Genomic DNA, 21,351 nt, shown 5'->3' on the forward strand with positions numbered 1-21,351 from the left:
TAAAAATGTGTGTCAGATGTCAGGCTTCATATATCTAACCATTTCATGTAATATATTTCTGTGAGGGAGCTTTCAGAGGCATGAAACTGTCATCTGGGAACAATTCTGACTCCCAGTTTCTCTAGAATGGAGTGTTTTACACCAAACCACTTTGAATTACTTTGTGTACATCTCAACCGTTCAGTTGTGCCGAATTTTTAAAAAGCCGCTGGAGTTCCCCTTAGTAATCTCTTGACTACGTAAATACTAAAAAGATCACTGGAAAAAAAAAAAAAATTCTACCCAGTTATGGAAAGTATCTCCGCAAGTGCAGCTGTTGGAAAGCTTCTGATAACATGCAGTGAGAACTAATGTAACGAGTGATGCTGAAATGTAGGTCTACTTGGTGGTGATCAAATCGGTCTGTGCAAATGAATCAGTTTGGTGAGTGAATTAATTCACTTGAACGAAGACGGTTGCTTCTTCTCCAATATTGTTACGTCACACTTTACGGTTACATTATGCGCTCTATATAAAAACTGGATCAGAGTGGACAACACAGGTAAGGTAAAAGTACAATATCTGTTGTTACTTTTGTGTCCGGACCTCACACCATATACTTAAACAATCTGGAATTGCTCAAGTGAATCAGATTGCATTGACTTTATACAATGCATCTTCGTCTCATTCAAGATAAAGTTCAGTTTTCAGTTTATGATTAGACACATTTCATCAATACATTGCACAAGTTTGTTTTTGTTTTTGTCTTGAAAAAAAAAAATATGTATACTCTTAAAGATGGTCCTTCAAAGGTTCTGTAGTAAAGGGAATGGTTCTATTTAGAACCATGTGTTCTATATAAAATAACTCCCGCTTTAATGTGTAGATGTATTTAATGTATGGTAAAATGGTTCTTCAGATTGACTGGGAGTATCAATGCCAAGCTTGTAACAATAGAAGAACCGTTTTTGGTGCTATATAGAACCATTTTCAAAAAGGTTCTATGTAGAACCATGTACAACACATTCTCCATCAAACTGAAGAATCATGAGACGGTTCTATATAGAACTCATGGTTGTAAATAGAACCATTGCTTTTACCATATAACCCCTGAAAATCATCTTTAAGCGTGTAGGTTTGTGGAAGTTTTAAGATGTTTTTGCCAAAAATCCGTTGGATGTAAACCACTAGTGACCCCTTTGGTTGGGGGGTACACACTTGTTGGTTTTATGATCGGAAGGGTGCAAAAAGAAAAGCGGCAGTACCCTTAAAAGCATGGTTCTTTAAGGGTTCTTTAGTAAAGGGGATGGTTCTATTTACAACCATGAGTTCTGTATAGAAACAATTCCTTCTTAAATTGTTATTTGTATGGTGAAATTCTTTAGATTCAGATGGGGAATGTGATTTATATGGTTCTGTAAGAACTATGTTACCATGCAAATAGCCATGTACGTATGATCTGGCTGTGTTTAGAACCATTTCCTTTGCTGAAGGACCATGTCCCATTATTAGAGGTATGAAACTGAAGATTAACCGTGTGGAGGCTTTGAGCGTGAGTCAGAAAGCCAAAATATGACCTGGTTTGGCCTGATTTTGTAGGATTTTAAAAACCAAAAATGCTTTGTTTAATAAAGCAAATGAAATTTGAATAAGTCTAACTTCTCCCCGCATCCAATCAGTTATCAAAACCCTAACTGACAAACATTTTCTTCACTCCTGTTGAGAGGAGGCCATTGCCACACCCACTGGGATCATTCACAGTCTCAAAGGCAAGAGAAAGTATGTGTTACCCAGTTCACTTGGGATTACAGTACATAGTTCTGAAATGGATGGAAATCACAACAGTTCCTGACTGTAGCCTATAAAGGTAAGCAAGTTTTTAAAATGTGTATTAGAAATATTTAGGCTTCTTTTGTTGCTTGCAATATTATGTATTTGCCTTTCTGCTTGCATGAGGTCACGGGTCATGAATACAACACATTTAAATAAAAACTGTTCACGCTCTGGAAACGTTAGTGAACGTGTGCATCAAAAGCAAAAGATATGCATACAAATCAAATTTAAACACTATTATTTGACTGAAATCATGGTAGTTTGTTTGTCAGGCTTTTTTCAGATAATGTTTGACAGGGAGTCTGAAAATGATGTCAAGTGTTTTAATCCAACACAAAAGGCCGATTTAATGATTTTTTTTCCTTTTTTGAAATAAAAGGGTTTGATGTAATGTTAAGATAGTTCAAGTTTTACTGCAGTCCACAGTGTCCACATATGGAAACTGCACAGCATGAAGTGCCTGTTTAAATTCTAAGGAGATAGGATCATTGAAATTAACATCAAAAATATGTATATATATATATATATATATATATATATATATATATATATATATGAACCTTGTATCTCCAAAATGGTAACTTTACAGGAGAAGGAAAAAACATACTTTCAATGTAAGTCAATGGAACATTTAAACGCTTTAATGGTCCTCTAAATTTTTTCAAGGAGCAGTTAAAAGAAAGCTCCACTGATTTTTCAAAAATACTACACAGTTAAATAGTTAAGATGTAAACAAAGTCATTTGCAGTGGTTTGGTGTGAAATGCTCCATTCTAGAGAAACTCACTGAGTCAGAACTGTTGTGCAGTGGTGGTGATAGAAACCAGACGTCTGAAGTTGTGTAATGCCTCTAAATCTGAAGTTGTTCTATATAAGCTGCCTGATGTCTGACACATTGTTTTATGATCGTTTTGTGATAAAGTTTTGGCTTAAAATCTATTTCAATCTACTCGTGGAGGATGCAGGGTGTTGTAAGGCAAATTAGTCCTCGAGAAAAAAACCTATTATCCCAGATTTATGATTATTTTACCTCAACAAATACATCTAAAAACTCCGAAGGCATGTGTATGTTCACTGGTGGTTTTGGATATATAAGTAAAATGGCTACAAATGGCTCTGAGTTCCACTGAAAAGAGATCTGAGTCTGTAAGTTTCAAAATGAACCGTTTTACATCAAACCGCTCTGAATGACTGATGAGAAATTTAGAAAAATAGGTGGAATTCCTCTTTAACATACTCAGCCGTATGTAAGTGATTTAACACTGGTTAAAATGCTGTATTGTTTAGTACTGAATGTGTACATAGTATTGCGGTTGACTTTTGGCTCTTTTTTTATATTGTCTGGCAACCCAGATTGTGTTTTTAAAGATGCTTTAAGTGTTAGGAAGTGGTTCCTTTGTGTTCTTTGACATGAGCTTTGTTCCACACAATAGGACCACCCACTTAACTGATAAAAAACGAGGTTTTGTGGTGTTCTGTGGAAAACGGAAAAAAAACACTCATTTTCTCATCTTGCTAACCACACAGCGAGCAAACAGAGATTCTTCTTTGAGGTAAGCGGCAGCATTTCACATTGTTACACTCTAAAGCGAGTGTGTGGGTGCTTATTCTTTTGCACGTGTAAACAGCTCAGACTTGGGAGCCTGTCTTTGCCTCTCTCGGTGAGCCTGGACTGCAGTGAAAAGTGGACTGTTCATCAGACGAGGTTAAGGTAGGCAACTTGCTATCATTACACTCACTAGATCCCTTGTTACTAATTAATAGCACTACTTGTATCATAATTCCACTGACCGGTGTCCACCAGAGGAGGCCGGCACCCATTTAGCAAGTTAGTAGTAATTGTTACAAACTTTCTGTTCATATGCACATTTATATATATGTAGTGATGTTGATTATTTCTGACTGATTTCAAACATTTATCATTGGCTTGATGTTTCTTCTATATGTTTGTCCTGCTTGAATAGTAACTGTGCTGTCCAGTGTAGCCCAGACGAGGACAGGTTCCACTTTTAAAGAGAAAGTCATACAAGTCATATTTCAATGGTTAAGATGTAAACAAAGTCTTTCAGAGCGGTTCAGTGTGAAAAGCTACGTACACAGTCAGAATGGGTTCACAGTGGTGGTGATAGGAACCAGACGTCTAAAAAGCTACCATGCTTTCAGCTGTTCATTACAGAAAATGGTTACTAATACGGTGCCTGATGTCTGAGACATTGTTTAAACCAGATTTTTAAAGGTGGAGAGGTACATGCAGGGTGTTGTCAGGTAAAATAGCCCCCGAAGAAATCCGTCACCGTTATTTTACCGTCATCAGCAATGAACTCAGATGAAATATGTAGGTTCACTTGTGGTTTTGGATAATAAATAAAATGGCCACGTTTGTCTTGCAGACATCACAACCACCGTGTTGTAGACATCGCAAGCCCTATGTTGCAGACATCGCAAACCACTGGTTCCTCTCACCACCACAGTAAAGAATCTCGGTCAGTTTCTATGCAGGGAGCCATTTCACATCAAACCACCCTGATTCACTTTGTTTACATCTCCAAAATTCCTCATTCCACTTCTTAGTTCTGCTCAGTGTTTCTTCCTCTTTCTCTGAAGAGACTGTTCCCTGAAACTTTCAACTAAGCTTGATCATCACTGTTTTGGGGCAATGTCTGCAGTAACCAGTGCTGAATTCTCTTTTATTCTGATGGGTACAGTAGTTCTAGGCGTGTGAGGTACTTTAAAGGAATCTGTGTGAAGAATAAATGGACAAGCATCAGCGGTATTAAAGATATAGACCAACATGGCTGAAAACCGTACCATTTTCTATCCTGTGAGTTTTTGTCATAGTGCTTCTTATAACAGAGGATATACAGAATAAAGGCCTGCAGGGAATATAACATATTATGGGAGAACGCATGTATGTATGTACAAGTCACATGGAAAAGCTTGATCACTGATCAGATTTCATGCTTTGTTGATAGTCAAGGGTATCAATCCTTATCCACTAAAGGCTGGTGTGGCTGCAGGGTTTCATTCCAAACAAGCGGTGCCACACTTGATTCTGCTTCTCACAGAAGCCTCTGTGTTGATAATGTGAGCTCCTGCTTTGTTGGAATGCTTACCTGCACATAAGATTGGACACCCCTGTTCTAAGTGAAAATAAGTAAGTAACACATCCTCCACAGGGAACCGACTTAAATGTGACATTTTTTTCTGCAAATTTTGGCGCACAAAGTCTGTTTATGTTAGTTTAACATATTGGGAGGAAAAACCATGGGTCGTTCTACAGAAACGTCCACTTTTTATCTGTCCATAGGAGTCACTGGTGATACTGATCGTCATTGGTGTTACACATAAGAAAGGTAACACCAGAGACATTTTTAATGAACAATGCATTTTACTAAATGGCTGCTACAGAGCATCAAGCCGCATGTTGTCAATCAGGGGATATCCACTAAAATATGGAATTTAATCCATTTGTATTCTATTTTTTCACAGTTACCTAAGAATAAAGTCGGTCACACCAGTGACTTCAGCTGAAAGCTTCTTATGAAATCATGAGCTAAATGAGAAAATCTCTGATAACTGAAAAGACACAGTGGACTCACCATGAGCTTTTCTTCATAGATCTTCAGAGATTTTTTGTTACGCAATAACACCAGAGACACGACTCCTGGGGACAACAACTTTCATTATATATTTTATAAAATGTATTTGTTTTCTTTATGTTCTTTCATAGTCATGTATGGATTATTGCAATTAAAATTGCAGAAAAACATTTTTTTTTACTTCAAAATATGGCCTCACCCTTTACACATGACTGTGAGGACGAGCTCTTCTGTGGTGCTTGGAATTCTATATAATTGATTTAAAAAACAATATTGTTAAATTGAGGCTCAAGAAGGTGTAATTGTTAAATTGCTGTTTAGATGCTAGTTTGGACATGGCAGGTGGCGTCCGAGGTGATTCTTTATTAGCTTTGTGTCCGTTTTAGCAGGTGGGAAGATGAGAAGAACCCGTAGCCTTCTGGCTCATCTGATAGTTTGGACCATGCAGTAAACTGTACTGACCCAAACAAAAAACACTACAAACAAGAAACAAGAGTATGATGTAGATCAAACAGTCTTTATCTTTTTAAACTTATCTTATTTTGCTGTGAAAACATTCCAGTTTCGCCCACTTGAAGATAGAAAATGTCACAATTTGACATCTTAATAGTAGAACCCAAACAATCAGAGTGAGTGTTAAGGGGTTTTCACCTGCAGGAATTTATCAAGCAACTGTATCTTCGCTTCATTTGCAGACACGAAATAGATACAACACTAGTATTGTGACCAAGATACACATATAACATTTTGTTGCATAGTAACTGTGCGGTCCAGTGTGGCCCAGATAAGGGCAGGTTCCACTTTTAAAGAGAAAGTCCACTGATTTTTCAAAAAATATGTGCATATTTAAATGATAAAGATGCAAACAAAGTTTTTCAAAGTGGTTCAGTGTGAAATGCTTCATTCTAGAGAAACATTTAGATGAAGGTGTGATGATTTCTGTCATTTCTGATTTCTGTCAGATGCAGTTTTTCAGTTTCAGTGCAAATTTGACTTTTTATTGGTCGTGAAACAACATGAAAACGAGCAGAGATTTGAGCAGCTTCAGGATGAGCTAACCAGTACCTCATTTACATATCATTCACATTAAGCACCTAATTCAAGCAGATGTTTTGGTTGGTAGCCAATAAAACAACAGCATTTTAGCTTGTGAGTCAACGGCTATGCTTTTTGGTGGAGTTCGAGATTGAGTAGTCAGTGCTCTGGTGGCCCTACTGACCAAACTTTATAGTGCTAAAATTACGACAAAGACAGAGGTACGAGGTTTTCTTCCGACAGCAGGGATTTGTTTATAAGATATTGGGGAATGAGGCCCATTGGGATCGAAAACCACCACCATTCTCACGTTTTTGGTCTTCATGAACATATCGATTCATCAGAAAACCCACAGAAACACATCTGAAACTGTGATTGATCAAGATGTTCACACAATATCAAAGACTGTTATTGGGTAGAGGGCTCATTTGCATATCGCAACCTTCTGAGTTACTAGTATTGCAAGTGGTAATATTGCGAAAACCGTGACTATTGTAGCTAATCCTTCAGTTTGGGCCATAAATATAAAAAAAAAAACACTTGAACTTTGTTAGCGTCCCTATACTGGTAGTTTTTAGCACAAAGCTAATGGCGATTTGCTTCGACACTTTCCATGCTTAAGTTAGCTTCTTATTCAAATTTCCTATTCCACCTTAAGGGTGCAGTTACATTCTGGCGCTTTGAGGCACTGCTTTGCAACTGCTTCACCATTTGAGGTGGAACAGTAAATTTGAAAAAGGTAGTTCTAGATTAAACAGACATTTGGAGCCTCTAAAAGACATTCCATGTTTTACTTGAAGCTTGTGACGGACATATTAGTATATATTGCTGCTGTCGGATCAAAACCTCTCAAAAATGGTAACTTTACAGGAGAAGGAAAAAACATACTTTCCTTTTAATGTAATTCAATGGAACCAGACTTTTTTCCCAGTCATTTTGTTCCATTTGTCTTGGTCCATTCTTCATGAAGTTTTCACACAGTGTAAAGGAGAATAGTCATTTTCAAATCGTGTCAAAAACTGAAAAATGATAAAAATGGAGATAAGAGATTTTGTTTGTTCCTAGAAGCGATATTTTATCTTGTAGCAGTTTCACAGTGACTTTCAGTAGTGAGCTCTGGTATAGAGCCGCCACCACTGTTTTCCATTTCTAACAACCCACTGATTAGGCTGCTGCTGTTCGTATTCACAGTCATTGACGTGGCCAGGACTTCCAGAAGGCCTACACATGTAAAAAAGGTTCTTCAAGGGTTCTTTAGAGCCCTGAGGTCTATATAGAACCATTCTGTGCTTAAAAGCTTCTTTCCATGGTTCTCTTTTTTGGAAATGGTTCTATATAGCACCAAAAAGTTCTTCTATTGTTACAAGCTTGACATCGTAACAATAGAAAGAAAGCATTTAAACATGAAATGATTCTACATATAATTCATGGTTCTAAATAGAACCATTGCCTTTACCAAAGAATCCTTGAGGAACCATCTTTTTTATGTGTGTACAGTGATGTTTTTTAGAGGTTTCTCTGGAATAAAGCCTTGTTTTTGGACTCTGAGACATTGGTTCTTTAAGCTAGACAGTGAGACTGGCTCCCATCTGGTTTCTTAGGTAAACAAAGGCTCAACAGCTTGCACGGAAATGGCAGATAACATTCTGCTGATGCTTCTTTTCCTTCCTCTCATAGGTAAGTGTGTTTTTTTTCACTCTCTCTTTCACACTTCATTCTTTCCCTACACTCTTGTACTAAGCAAGACCACCGCAGCTATGTTTGGTGGGTTTGTTGATTTCCTGTTCATTCTTGTTTTCTGCTCTTGAAGCAGCAAAGTAAATGATTCCGTTTCATGAGTGTCATGAGTGTCATGAGTGTCATGAGTGGAAAGGCTGAAGTGAAGTGTTTGAGCAAACTTATGCACGGTTGTGTGCAAAAGTTGGGGTGCCTCTGGTCAAATGACACGTTTTGTTGTTTTTTAAAGTGTAGATAGGTTAACACCTTCTCTACAGAGATCGCACTTCAGCACATGCTGATACACAAGTTCAGTTTCTGTATGATTTTAATGTACTGGGAAGAAAAAAGCATAAAATGTGGCCTGTGCAAATGTTTATGGCACATTTTATATTTTATGTTGTATTTTTCCCAATATGTTAAACTCAACCTAAAAACGAATGTGTTCCCTGTAGAGAATGTTGACTTATTTTCACTTAGAAAGTCAACAAAACGTATTTTAACATGTAACTTTAACATATAACTATATGTATTTTGAAAGTGTGAATGTCCCCATCGGAATTCCCCTATTAAAAGTTAAAAGGCTCATGTGGAAAAACCTTCTCACCTTTTAAATAAAAGAGCGTGATGTAGTCAGTAAAATACCCCCTGGTATTCTGGGGGTCCCCTGTTGGCTGGCTTCACCAGCATTGCTTCCATAATGAGGTGCACAGTGGTGCAGAGGGTAGCGGCGTCGCCTTACAGCATAGACGAGCCTGGGTTCGAGGGTCCTGTGTGGAGTTTGCATGTTCTCCTCATGTATCCATGGGTTTCCTCTGTGGGGGCAATTCTAAATTGCCTCTAGGTGTGAATGTGTGTGCTAATCTGTGTGTCCACCCTGCGATGGACTGACGGACTGTCACGAGCGCTTCCCGTCTTCTGCCCAATGAGAAATGAGTGACAATTCATTCTTTCCCTCACTCTCTTGGGAAACTGGGCAAGCCAGACCAGTGCTGCATCTCTAGAAAATCAAAGACAGAAGCTCGACGCCTGTGGGTGAAGCAGCTAAACAACGAGTTTTCTTTGAAATTGTATACGTATTGTACACATACTGTTCACTCCCCAGTCTATACAGTCCATATATGAACACTGAGCTCTAAAAGCAGCCCATTTTGTATTCCTTGTTATTGCGATGTGACGAAAACCAAAGCATTTTCACATCCGCCTGTTCAGCGGACAGCAGTTATCCCTGTCCATTCGTTAAAGTTATAAAGAGTGTGCAGTGCTTTTGGAATGAAGCACAATACAGGGCAGCCTATCAAAACAGAGATCATTTACATGAAAAGGCAAAGACAGAAGGTGGAAAATGGCCATGTAAAAATTAATTATGGCTGCTTTTGCTACATAAAACCACACAAATATCATAAACTGACCTCAAGAAAAAATAATTTAAAAAATAAAGTGAACACTTTTTTCAGACAACACTTGCGTTGCTTATTGCCACTTGTCCTTAGACAGATCTCTGACCTATTTAAGCATATAAGAGAAACCAGCACGGTTAGAAGGTGGATTTCCTGAAACAGAAAAATTGGGCTAAAGAGAGCTGAAGCAAAAACAAACATTTCAGTTACCCCATGCACGGTGGAAAATCTCTTTCGAAATCTTTATTAGAGATTCAGTAAAATGAGGACATTACAATGGTCATGACTCTTAGCCGTCAATCCATCTAATTCCTATTTCATCCAGTACGTTGTTCTGGTTGATGGTCAAGCAGAACATTAACTCAAGCGCAGTGAATGTTTTACAAAGAATAATACATCAGTCGATTACCGCAAATGGTAATATTGAGGCGTTTTTCTGTGGACAGAATAGGACAGAAACTCTATTGACTCAAAGCAGATGCCTGTCTAGATAGACAAGAACAGAAACTCTACTGACTCAAAAGCAGAAGCGTCATTAGGGAGAAAAGAACAGAAACACTGTTGACTTGAATCAAAGCTGCTGCTAAATTCTGTCAGTAAAAAACAGTTTTGTGGAACACTAATAATTTCATTGGTCAAATGTATTTGTGAATGAAGCTGAACTTGTGCTTAGTTTTTTTTCTTTTAGACATTAGACTAGTTTACCAGAGGGAAGAATTTGTGGTGATATGTTACCGGTGTAGTGGTGTAGGTGGGGGTTTCCACAACATGCATGGACATCACAAAAACTTAAGGAAAGCAAAAAGAACCAGAACTACTTTTTGACTGTGTTTCCCCATTGTTTAAAAATAAGACTTCATAAGAACAGCTTTGGTGAACCGTTTTCTCATTGTAGTTTCAAATGTGCTTTGTATAGAATCCCATATTTCACACATATGTTTATTCAAAGAAATCAGCAACCACCCTTTGGCTTTTATTATAAGTGTGTTTTGAGTCAACAGGTTTCCTGTTATTTTCTAAATACTGGGTAATGTATTGAAATGATCAACCATGGTAACCAACAGCAAAATACAGATGCACCAGATAGAGATTATGCTGATAGTCTCTGAAGTGCTCCTGTAATGTAATACTCTTTTGAATAAGTGCATAGGTAGTAATATCAGGGAATCCTGGATCTAAGTTACCAGCACTGCAAAATTGCAATTTTCCACATGAATATATCTGTCATAGCCTCCTCAAAGCCTGTATCATTTAAAAATGTTTGCCTCATGTTATTTATTTTGAGTATTCAAGCACAGTATAAGCACTTCTGACAGTAGTGATTTGACAATGGGGCCAACTCTTATGGTTGCACCAATTGGATACGAGCATATATACATTTTTTTGCTCCACCCAGCCAACAAGGGACCCTTTTCAAGGGAAAAAATTGTGTTTACATAGCACTTTTTTATTGTTCATGATGTAAGCAATTGGGCAGCAGCATTACAGTTGGTCACTAGATTGTACTATAAAAAAGTAACTACCATTGACAATACATATCAATACAGTTACATGTTTGTTTGTTTTTTAAATCAGCAAATGTTAATGCACAGTTACTTTGTATTTGATTAAAAAATAAATGGACTTCAAAATATAAAAAAAGAAAAAGTAATCATATGCAAAAGTTGGGACATGATTCTAATCGTAAGGTCTCAAACTTAATTAACTGGTTAGGCCTTAATTGACTGGTTCGGAATGGTAAGGCAGGTCAAGAATTGTCATAAGGAACTGTCAGCTGATAACAGAGCATAATGAATTCTCTGAATCTTCAAACCTTGTGCTAACATTCAATAACAATGGGCTTCTCTAAGCACCTTTCTGAAGATCTGAAGCTAATTGATCCCTACAATGCACTGAAAGGCTATAAAAAGACATCAAAAAGCTTGTGATTTCCACTGCCTGAAATGTCATTAAGAAATTGCAGGTAAGGGTAATTGTGGAGGTCAAGGTAAGATATCTTAGATAGAATTGCTTGTATGCTGGCCAAAAAGGCAAAGCAAAACCCCCATATGACAGCAAAGGATAAGGAGGAAGGTTTAGCTGAAACTGGAGTGGTGCTGCACTGTTCCACTATGTAACACTGCTAACATGAAAGAGTCATCAGAAGAAAACCTTACTTGCAATCTCATCACAATAATCAAATATCTAAATAAGCCAGAGGTATTTTGGAAATTAATGTTGTTGAGAATGTGAGAATGTTAAAAGTAAAAAAATGGACCACTCTGGTCACAATCACCATGTTTGGAGTAAAAAGGAGCCGCATTTGATGAAAAGAATGCCTTGCTGACTGTTAAGCATAAAGGTTGACCTGTAATGCTTTAGGGTGGTGTGGCAGCCAGTAGCACAGGTAGATGGAAGAATAGATTCCACTGACTATTAGCAAATTCTGCAAGCAGATGTGACACAGTGAAGAAACTGAAGCTGAAACGAGGCTGGCTTCTACAAGAGACAATGATCCAAAACATACCTCAAAATCCACCAAGCACTACTTCTAGAAACACCTAAGCTTTTGAAATGTCTCACAGTCTCATAACTTGAACATCATATAAAATCTGTTGTCAGATGCTGTGTATGCAAGACAGCACAAGGATATCACAGAACTAGAAGTGTTGTGCAAGGAAGTGTGGGTGTGATATGATGCAATATCAAATATCAATAACTGTGCATTAACATTTGCAGGAAAATGATGCAAACATTGTGTTGTTTTCATCTTCGCAAATCAACCAGCCAGGGCTGCCCAAATTTTCCATATAACTGTATATTGACATTTATATCAGTGCTACTACAGATACATTTACAATAGGTTTGGGGGGTTCTGATGGTCAGTTTTGTTGTCTTGAGTATTGAGACTGAATCTCATTGTTCCCTCTTTTTCCCTTATCTTCTCTCATTTTCCATCATAAGCCATGACCAGTGCAGAAGAAACAGGTAGGTCCATGCAGTTACTAGACACCAACAAAATCAAGAAGATTTTGGGGTATGGGGGCCCATTGTACTGTTCTTTAATGCTCTTATTAAGCTTTGACAAGCCCGTAGTTGGCAATGAATTATCTGCCCATTTCTACCTTGTTAAGCCATGGTGATGAATTTTTATTTGAGCAGTTTTATTTGTGTATCTTACATCATTTTCATACATAACCCTTACCCAGGCATTGGGTTTATTTGAAATAAGTTAATTTTCTTTACATTCTTAGGATGTCTTCAACAGTAAATCACAGATTAGCCCTAAATAGGCGAACTGACCCCGTATTTTAAAATGAATACTTTAAATTCAGAAACATGAACTTAGCCAAATGCGAACCAGCAGAACATTCATGTGTAGTTCTGTTCAGTTTTCACCTGCTTTACAGAACCATCAGACTCACCACAATTGACAATGTAATGTTTTTGGCCATTTATACCACTGTAATTGTACAAAACATCTAATCTGGCTGATTAGCTACTTTGCTTGCTAGTAGCAGAACTTGTTGGCTACAAGGTTGTACTTCCATGAAATCACATACTGCACCAATAGTGCACAAAATCATGTGTAGAGGTCATATTCATGGGGCCTAGCATAAATGCTCATAGCGTTATTATTCGTTTCCTAACTAGCTTATGCCACTTTATGGAACTCTTTACAAGGCAATAATTGCAATCAACACATCAGTCTACCATTCTGACCTACTTATTGGTCATTTAATAGTGCTTGGTGACTTTATCCTTACTGGAAGAATAAAGAATTTGCTAAATTGTTATTGGTTACAACTGCAAGTGTAGCAAACACAAAGCAAAGCCCCCTCCAGTATGCTTAGGTCCTGTTCTTCATAAAGTATGGAAAACTATAAAACTAGACCCTTCGGTACTGGACTGATGGCCAATGGAAAAAGCACAGTTCCAGTGTTTTGTTGCCGATGGCCTTGGTACGAGTTAACACTCAGTTTAATTCAACTTGACTGTCTTAAGGCACTAGTTTCATGTTTTCTTTTAATTCTTATCAATATCTCGATAGCAAATTATCACTATCTGTTAATAAATGCAAAGATTCTTAATTCTAAAGTAAAGATTTAGATTTGTAGCTGGGTCATTCTACAGAAATGTCCACTTCTTTATCTATTCATAGGAGTCACTGGTGTTACTGATCGTCATTGGTGTTACACATAAGAAAGGTAACACCAGAGACAGTTTAAATGAAAAATGCTTTTTACAAAATGGCTCCTACAGAGCATCAAAACACATGTTGTCAATCATGGAATATCCACTGAAATATGGAATTTAATCCATTTGTATTCTATTTTTTCACAATTACCTAAGAATAAAGTCGGTCACACCAGTGACTTCAGCTAAAAGCTTCATATGAAATCATGAGCTAAATGAGAAACTCTCTGATAACTGAAAGACACAGTGGACTCACCATGTGCTTTTCTTCATAGATCCTCAGAAAATAGGTAAAAGGAAGTCAAGTGACGTCATCAGTGTGACTTTTATTTCAAAATAAGAGATTGTTTGTTACGCAGTAACACCAGTGACACGACTCCTGGGGACCACAACTTTCATTATATATTTTATAATATTTATTTGGGATTTGTTTCTTTATGTCCTTTAATTAATAGTCATTTATATTTATTGCAGTTAAAATTGTAGAATGTTTTTTGCTTCAAAATATGGCCTCACTCTGACTGTGAGGACGAGCTCTTCTGTGGTGTTTGGAATTCTATATAATTGATTTACAAACCAATATTGCTAAATTGAGGCTCAAGAAGGTGTAATTGTTAAAATAACTTGTTTTATTTTAAAATGTAAATAAATTGTAACCCTAACATGTTTTTCAAGTGTAACATAACTGTAAACGCTAGGGACACAAAAATGGACGTTTCTGTAGAATGACCCAGCTAACATGTACCATGCTGTTATGTAAGCATACAAGTATATTTAATAACAGCGCTCCCAGTCAATATCTAACCTTTTAAACATTACATATGAGCTGAGATGATGATGATGAAATCTCACCATATTGTCTTAGTACTTCAATATGCACTTCGTAATGTTGTGCAAAAGGTTATGATTTAAAGTAGTAGTCAAAAAAAAGTCTGGAAAGTGCTTGATTTACTCAAATTGGTAGTATTGCTAGTTGCTAGTTATTCACCAGTTATGGCATGATTAGGCTTTACAAGGGCACTACAATTGCATTATGGGCCCCCTATACTGAAATGCACCCATTTTAAGCCAAAATAAAATTCTCATGCTATTTTTCAATGTGTAACATCCAAGAAATACACTATATGGCCAAAAGTATGTGGACACCCTTACTAATTATTGAGTTTAGGTGTATCAACCACACACTGCTGACAGGTGCATAACATCAAACCATGCAATAGCCATGCTTAGACATTGGTAATAGAATGGGGCGTACTGAAGATCTTGCTAACATTAAACATGGCGGTGTCATAAGTCGACACCTTTGCCACAAATCAGTTTGTAAAATTTGTGCCTCGGTCAACTGCAAGTGCTATCATTGTGAAATGGAAGCATCTATAAAATAGGTCATAAAATAGGTTTCAAAGGCTGAGCAGCTGCACACAAGCCTAAGATTGCTATATGCGATGCCAAGCATTGGCTGGATCGTGTAAGTTTGGTGGAGGAGGGATAATGAGCTGGGGCTGTTTTTCTGTATTATTGCCCCTAGTTTTTGAATGGGATGGTCAGTTGTCCACATACTTTTGTCCAAATAATGTGTAGTGTTTATATTACTTGTCCACTATTTTAAAAAGAATTCTGAATTGAACCGAAATAGCAAAATCAAACTCAATCAAATCATAATGAAATCTAAGACGTCCTGATGCACTGATTCACATTCTTAACAACCATAATTGAACAGAACCATTGTGATTGTTTTTCCTCTTGCCAGAAAGCAGCTCCTGCTACCGGATAGCACCGGCTACCTTGGCAGGCGTGGTTCTCGGTGACATCGCACTCACGATTTTCATCGTCGGTGTCACGTATTGCTGTGCAAGCAAGCGTAGACAGCAGAAGGAAAACGGTAAATGCCTTTTTAAGTTGGTTGCCATTTAACCTAATTCCTTTTTCCAGAATTGACCATGACATTTGCATGCATGTGTGTCCTTCCGCAGCTGATAAGGTCTACATGAATGTCAGAGCGAACTGCAAAGCATGAGGACCCGAGGAGGATGTCGCTCCGACAGTAACTCTCACTTTGATGATATCATTATACTGAATCACTGATTCCACGCGAGGCCCTCACAAACAACGGACAGATGTCTAAGCGCTATGGACATTACTATTCAAGCCTGCTAATACAAACAGTGCTGTACGTAGACTGAACACAGTCGTACACAATTGGATTTCCTGACCAATGATCAGGAGTCTGTGTGCGCACACTGACAGAACAGGCATTAGGTTTTAACAGGTTCAGTGATGGTCCAGTTTGAAACCATGCCAAAAGTAGATTGATTTAAAAAAAAAAATGGCAAAAAAAAAATCAATCATATGCAAAAGCTTTAACACATCTGATCAAATTACTCTTGATTTTCTAAATGACAATAAGTTAACACATCCTCTACTGAGAACAAACTTAGATTTTTTGCTAATTTTACTGCCCATTTTCCAATTATTGGTCAAATTTAATGTGTTGGGGTTTTATGTTTATGCAGCTGTCGTTTTATGCTTTTCCAATATGTTAAATTCAGCAAACAAACAGTAATTGAGCATTAACATGTGCAGAGATGTGTTCTCTGTAGTTTTCCCTTAGATATTCAACAAAACACGTAATTCGACAAGGGGTGCTCAAACTTTTTAATACAACTGAGTATCTGTATCTCTATAAAATGTGTTGAAATTTGTACATTTACAGGAATAGTAAGTTTAATTTATATAGTGCTATAAATCCAAGGCTATATAAATATAGTTTAATGATATTAATGAAAACAAATCTTGAATAATAGTTGTATTAAGGTTGTGTAAGGCCCAAACTCTTTATAAACTTTTTTATGGAAAAAAATGAAAATGGCTATAATGCGTTTTTCAACAAAACGCTTCATGCATATAATCATATATAGAGAATTTATTTTTTACGTGTTACACTGTTTATATGACTTTTGGCTGAATTCATATTTTTGTATTATATACTTTTGAATGCGTCACGTGCGGTACGAAGGCTTGTATGTTTACTTATAGATTTACTTACTGATTCTTAACACTCTTTTCTTTACTAATAAACTAACAGAACTATACAGACTTTAAAGGGAAATTCCACAGTTTTTTCAAAATTTCTGCTGAATTCTGTAGTTAAGATGTCACCAAAGTCATTTACAGGGGTTTGGTGTGAAATGCTCTGTTTTAAAGAAACCGAGCCAGAATCGTTCACAGTGGTGGTGATAGGAACCAGACATCGGAAGAGTTTAATGTCTCTAAAAGTTCCCTCACAGAAAGTTATTACATGTCACATGGTTATGAGTTCACTGCCTGATGCCTGAGACTTTATTTACAGTGCTGTGTAAAAGTTTTTGCCCCTTTTTCAATTTCTTCTGTTTTTGCAAATTTGTTGCATTTAAATGTTTCAAATCATCTAATTTTAATACAAGATAAAGACAACATAAGTAAATACAAAATGCAGGTTTTAAGTGATCACTGCATTTACTGAAGATAGAGATTTATTCAAAACGTTTACCACCACCCATGTGAAAAAGTAACTGCCCCCCTGAACCACCCTTGGCAGTAACAACTGTAGTCACTTGTTTGCGATAACTTGTGATGAGTCTTTTGCATTGATATGGAGAAGTTTTGGCCCACTTCTTTGCAGAATTGTCTTGTGTCAGCTACACTGGAAGGTTTTCGAGCATGAACTGCCTGTTTAAGGTCTCGCCACAGCATCTTGATGGGATTCAAATCAGACTTGGATTTAGTCACTCCAGAGCCTTAATTTTGTTTCTTTTGAGCCATTCAGAGGTGGACTTTTTTGTGTGCTTCAAAACATTGTCTAGGGTTTGTGCTTAGGTGGGTTATTTTTGTCTAATATTAAAAGTAGTTCGATGATCTGAAACATTCAGGTGTGACAAATATGCGAAAAATTGGGATGAAATTGGGAAGGAATACTGGGAATACTTTTCCACAGCACTGTACATCTGAGCGACTGAATTGTGCAGAAATTCTTCTTTAAATGGGAAATGTGGCTCCGACGGTTTCTCAACAGGCCGAATGGGATTTTTGACAATGTCCTGTGTAGCTTCAACCACAAACAATGCTGCAAAAGAACACTTTCGTGAGACGAGCATGTAGAGGTCAATTGAAATGCCAACACTGCAAAAATCTAGAGGTTCTAATGCAGAACCTGAGCTAATGGGACTGAGAAGATGTTACTTCATGATAAGAGTGTTTATTACTTTCTGTATTGTTATCTGCTGTAGAGAGAGGGAGAGAGAGAGAGAGAGACGTTTTGTTTGCAAATCTTGTATGTTTTTTTATTTGGTGACCATAAAAATCCTATGAATGACTTTGTGTCCTGGAATCATTTTATTTCTCTTTATCTTTCTCCGATGTTTCAGTACATCCATTTGAGGCGATTCCTTATGTACACACACATCATTGCCTGAATGTCACGTGAGCATCTAACAGTGATTAGTCTCGTTATCTCTGATCCTGATAAGTGACCGATGAAAAAGGTCTTAGGTTTCATTTACGGCTAATCTGTTCCATCAGTACCTGCAGTGCAACCCTGGAACAAAAAACAAAGCCGCCTTCAACTACTTTTAAGTGGGTTCAGCTGTGTAACTGAAAGAGAAAGATTAAATATGACAAATAAAGGTGAGGAGTACAAGCTTCTGTGAAATCGAAGACAAAATCTTGAAACTGTATTGCAAATAAAGCAGATATGAAGCATGTAAACGTACTCTGGATTCAGCAAAGTCAGACTTTACCACGAACATCCAAACACACTGTCAGTTTTTCATCCATCAAGGTATAAACAATGTAAGTGTACCATCAAAGGTACAACAATGGTTTTAAGGTCTAACTGAGTACCTTAAGTACATTTTATTGCTGGAAATGTACATAATTGTACCTGTTCGTAACCTAATGTTTCAAAACAGAACAATAAAGTAAAAAGCCTGGAGACGAGACGGGGTGTCCTCTAACTAAAGATACTGAAGACGTACCCTTGAGGGGACCACCCCAGTGACAGTTTACTACCTTTTTTTGGAGAGTCTACAGTACACAGTACTTCGTAAAAGTCAGAGACCATATAATTTCCAGTCAAATGGCAGTTAAGCTATTCATTTCAAAAACAACAACATATATTAAACAGAATATTACCCAGAAGCCTCCAATACTGAGTATGATATCAAATCTGTCAACGTTTTCAGTATTCAGTGTGTCCATCTTTGGCCTTCTTTTCGGGGGACTCACTTTAAGTTTTCAAAGAAATCTGCCAGCATATTTTTCCCACACCTCCAAAGTTCGGTCTTAGAAGTTGGTTGCATTTTCTGCTTCTCACTATCCAAGCAATCCCAAACACATTCAGTGATGCTGAGTTCTGGACTCCAGGCTGGCCAGTCCACCATTCTGAAAACACCTAGCTTCTTTGTTTGGATTGCAGATTGTCTTTGTCTATTTCTCAGTAATGGCTTCCTGGCAGCTACACATCCTTTCAGATCCATAGCGCTGAGTCGTCTTCTCACAGTGGAAGGATGGACAGAAACACCTGTGGATGTTTTCAGATCTGAAGCTGCTTGATTTTCTCCTCTCTCTCAGAGATGAAAGCTTTAAGTAGTGCTTAACTGATGGTGACAGTGTTGGTGTCTACCAGTTTCTCCATATCTTTATTTTCTTTGTCCTTTAAGGCAAGTCATGGTGTATTCATATAGCGCTTTTTACAGCAGGCATTATCGCAAAGCAGCTTTACAAAAAAAAAAGGTCTGAGCCCCCATGAGCAAGCCAAGGGCGACAGTGGCAAGGAAAAAACTCCCTAAGAGAGGAACCGAAACTCAAAAGGGGAACCCATCCTTTTTGGTCAACGTGGTTTCCCACCTTTCCCAATTCCTTATACAAGCGGAATGGTTATCATATATCTAATCTCCTCAAAATAATTTCCTGGGAAATCTTATGAGTGTTATACTTATGAGCAATTTGACTGGAAAGTAAATAAATGAAGGCTGTTCTTTGACTTTTTCACAGTGCTGTGTACCTTTGAATCAGGATGCTCTTGATGAAAATGCAGTGGGTGCCTCACATCAAGAAGGGCCTGGGTTCGATTCCCCGGCCGGGCGACCAGGGTCCTTTCTGTGTGGAGTTTGCATGTTCTCCCTGTGTCTGTGTGGGTTTCCTCACACAGTCCAAAGATATGCAGTCAGGACAACTGGACATGCCCCTAGGTGTGAGTGTGTGAATGTGTATGTCCGTCCTGCGACGGGCTGGCGACCTGTCCAGGGTGTTTCCTGCCTTCTGCCTAATGGCCGCTGGAATAGGCTCCAGCTACCCTCGTGACCCGGAAGGATAAGCGGCTTAGAAAGTATGTGCGCTCATTCCCAGTCCCGTTCTATGAATTTTGTGTGAACTATCATTAATAGTTCATTTTTTTCTGATCTAACTGTAGAAGCAATGCTTTAGCAATGCTGTAGAAAGTCATCATAGAAACCTTTCTATGATAATTAAGCCATTGAGCATCACGGCTAAGCTAATCAGATCAGGTCTGATCATAGCTCATATTTTGAGGCTGAATAATACTGTAATTACTTACAGGAGTAAAAAATGATCGATGTCATATGTGAAATAGTCCACTGCACAGATTTTCCTGGGTTTTTAGCTGACTGCCTACTGATTCTCACTAGCAAAGGCTTTAGCTACATTTACACATTTTAACCGGTTTTTAGAGCTGAAAAATGAGGATTATAAAGACTAAGACAAGTGTAATTTAGCTGGTTCACCATGTCTTTATCTGACTTTCCCTGCAGTCTTCCTTGCTATAAATGCTCCCCAAGCAATGCAAGCAAGCCAGCTAACATTATAGAAGCTTGCCATTCTTGAATGCAATCCATCTTTATTAGAAGCTAGCAGCTCAACACACTCCAGTCACATTTCACAAAGAGCGACAACACTGTCCTAGTTAATCTGACAACAGAGTTATGGGGAAAAATGTTTTATTTTATTATATTAAAAATATAATATCGATTTATCGATTTGAATCGATTTGCTTTCTGCTGGTGGAATAGCCTCTAGATGGCCTGTAGAAAGAGGTTAAGGCCAAACACATTAATGAGCCTGTGCAGCCTTTAATCTAGACCTCCTCTTGCTCAGTCTTAATCTTCATAGTCCATAGACCTTGATCAGGGGTGCCTAATCCTGGACCTGGAAATCCACTACCCGGCAGAATTTAGCTCCAACCCTGATCAAACACACCTGATTCTGGTGATGAAGGTCTTCAGGAGCATCTGAACACTAGAGCCAACCCTCCAGGTTGGTAGATCTCCAGGAACAGGATTGGGCAAGTCCTGGCTTAGATGAATGACCAAATTAGACTGTGGATATTTTCAGTAATGTGAACTATGATGCAGTCTTGTAGGGGGATTTTAGGGCTTAAGGCAAGCATTGAGGCATGTGAGGTTGTGAGTCAGTCAGCGGACGTTAGATATTCTTAGCAAAAGGCACCTTAGAGATGTCTCAGAGTATGAGTAAGGCATCTGATGTGCACTGTAAAGTGTTGAGTGCAACAACATGACCATCAGCTGAATGCATACAAAAAAAGAGTGTAGTAAGTCTAAT

The 21,351-nt window shown here is 37.9% G+C and overlaps 1 protein-coding gene across 3 annotated transcripts; it reads left to right on the plus strand.

Moving 5' to 3' along the window:
* The first annotated feature begins 1,733 nt into the window (after positions 1-1,733).
* hcst (hematopoietic cell signal transducer) lies at positions 1,734-16,987 on the plus strand. 3 transcript variants are annotated; one of them, XM_036593875.1, is made up of 7 exons: positions 1,734-1,846; positions 3,245-3,364; positions 3,440-3,522; positions 8,047-8,122; positions 12,505-12,528; positions 15,488-15,619; positions 15,711-16,987. In XM_036593875.1, exons 4-7 carry the CDS (start codon positions 8,077-8,079, stop codon positions 15,752-15,754), a joined length of 246 nt encoding a protein of 81 aa, XP_036449768.1. In that variant the 5' UTR covers positions 1,734-1,846; positions 3,245-3,364; positions 3,440-3,522; positions 8,047-8,076; the 3' UTR covers positions 15,755-16,987. The 3 variants fall into 3 exon arrangements, with proteins under 3 accessions (XP_036449768.1, XP_036449775.1, XP_036449782.1); XM_036593882.1 differs by lacking the exon at positions 8,047-8,122; XM_036593889.1 differs by lacking the exons at positions 1,734-1,846; positions 3,245-3,364; positions 8,047-8,122 and having other exon boundaries at positions 3,385-3,522.
* The last annotated feature ends 4,364 nt before the right edge of the window (positions 16,988-21,351 follow it).

Source organism: Colossoma macropomum, unplaced genomic scaffold, assembly GCF_904425465.1.
Source record: "Colossoma macropomum unplaced genomic scaffold, Colossoma_macropomum, whole genome shotgun sequence".
Lineage (NCBI taxonomy): Eukaryota > Metazoa > Chordata > Actinopteri > Characiformes > Serrasalmidae > Colossoma > Colossoma macropomum.

Coding starts and splice junctions, on each gene's coding strand:
- hcst (XM_036593875.1), top strand. CDS start 8,077: ATGGCAGATAACATTCTGCTGATGCTTCTTTTCCTTCCTCTCATAG. Junction 12,529..15,487: donor GACCAGTGCAGAAGAAACAG/GTAGGTCCATGC, acceptor TCCTCTTGCCAG/AAAGCAGCTCCTGCTACCGG. Junction 15,620..15,710: donor TAGACAGCAGAAGGAAAACG/GTAAATGCCTTT, acceptor GTCCTTCCGCAG/CTGATAAGGTCTACATGAAT.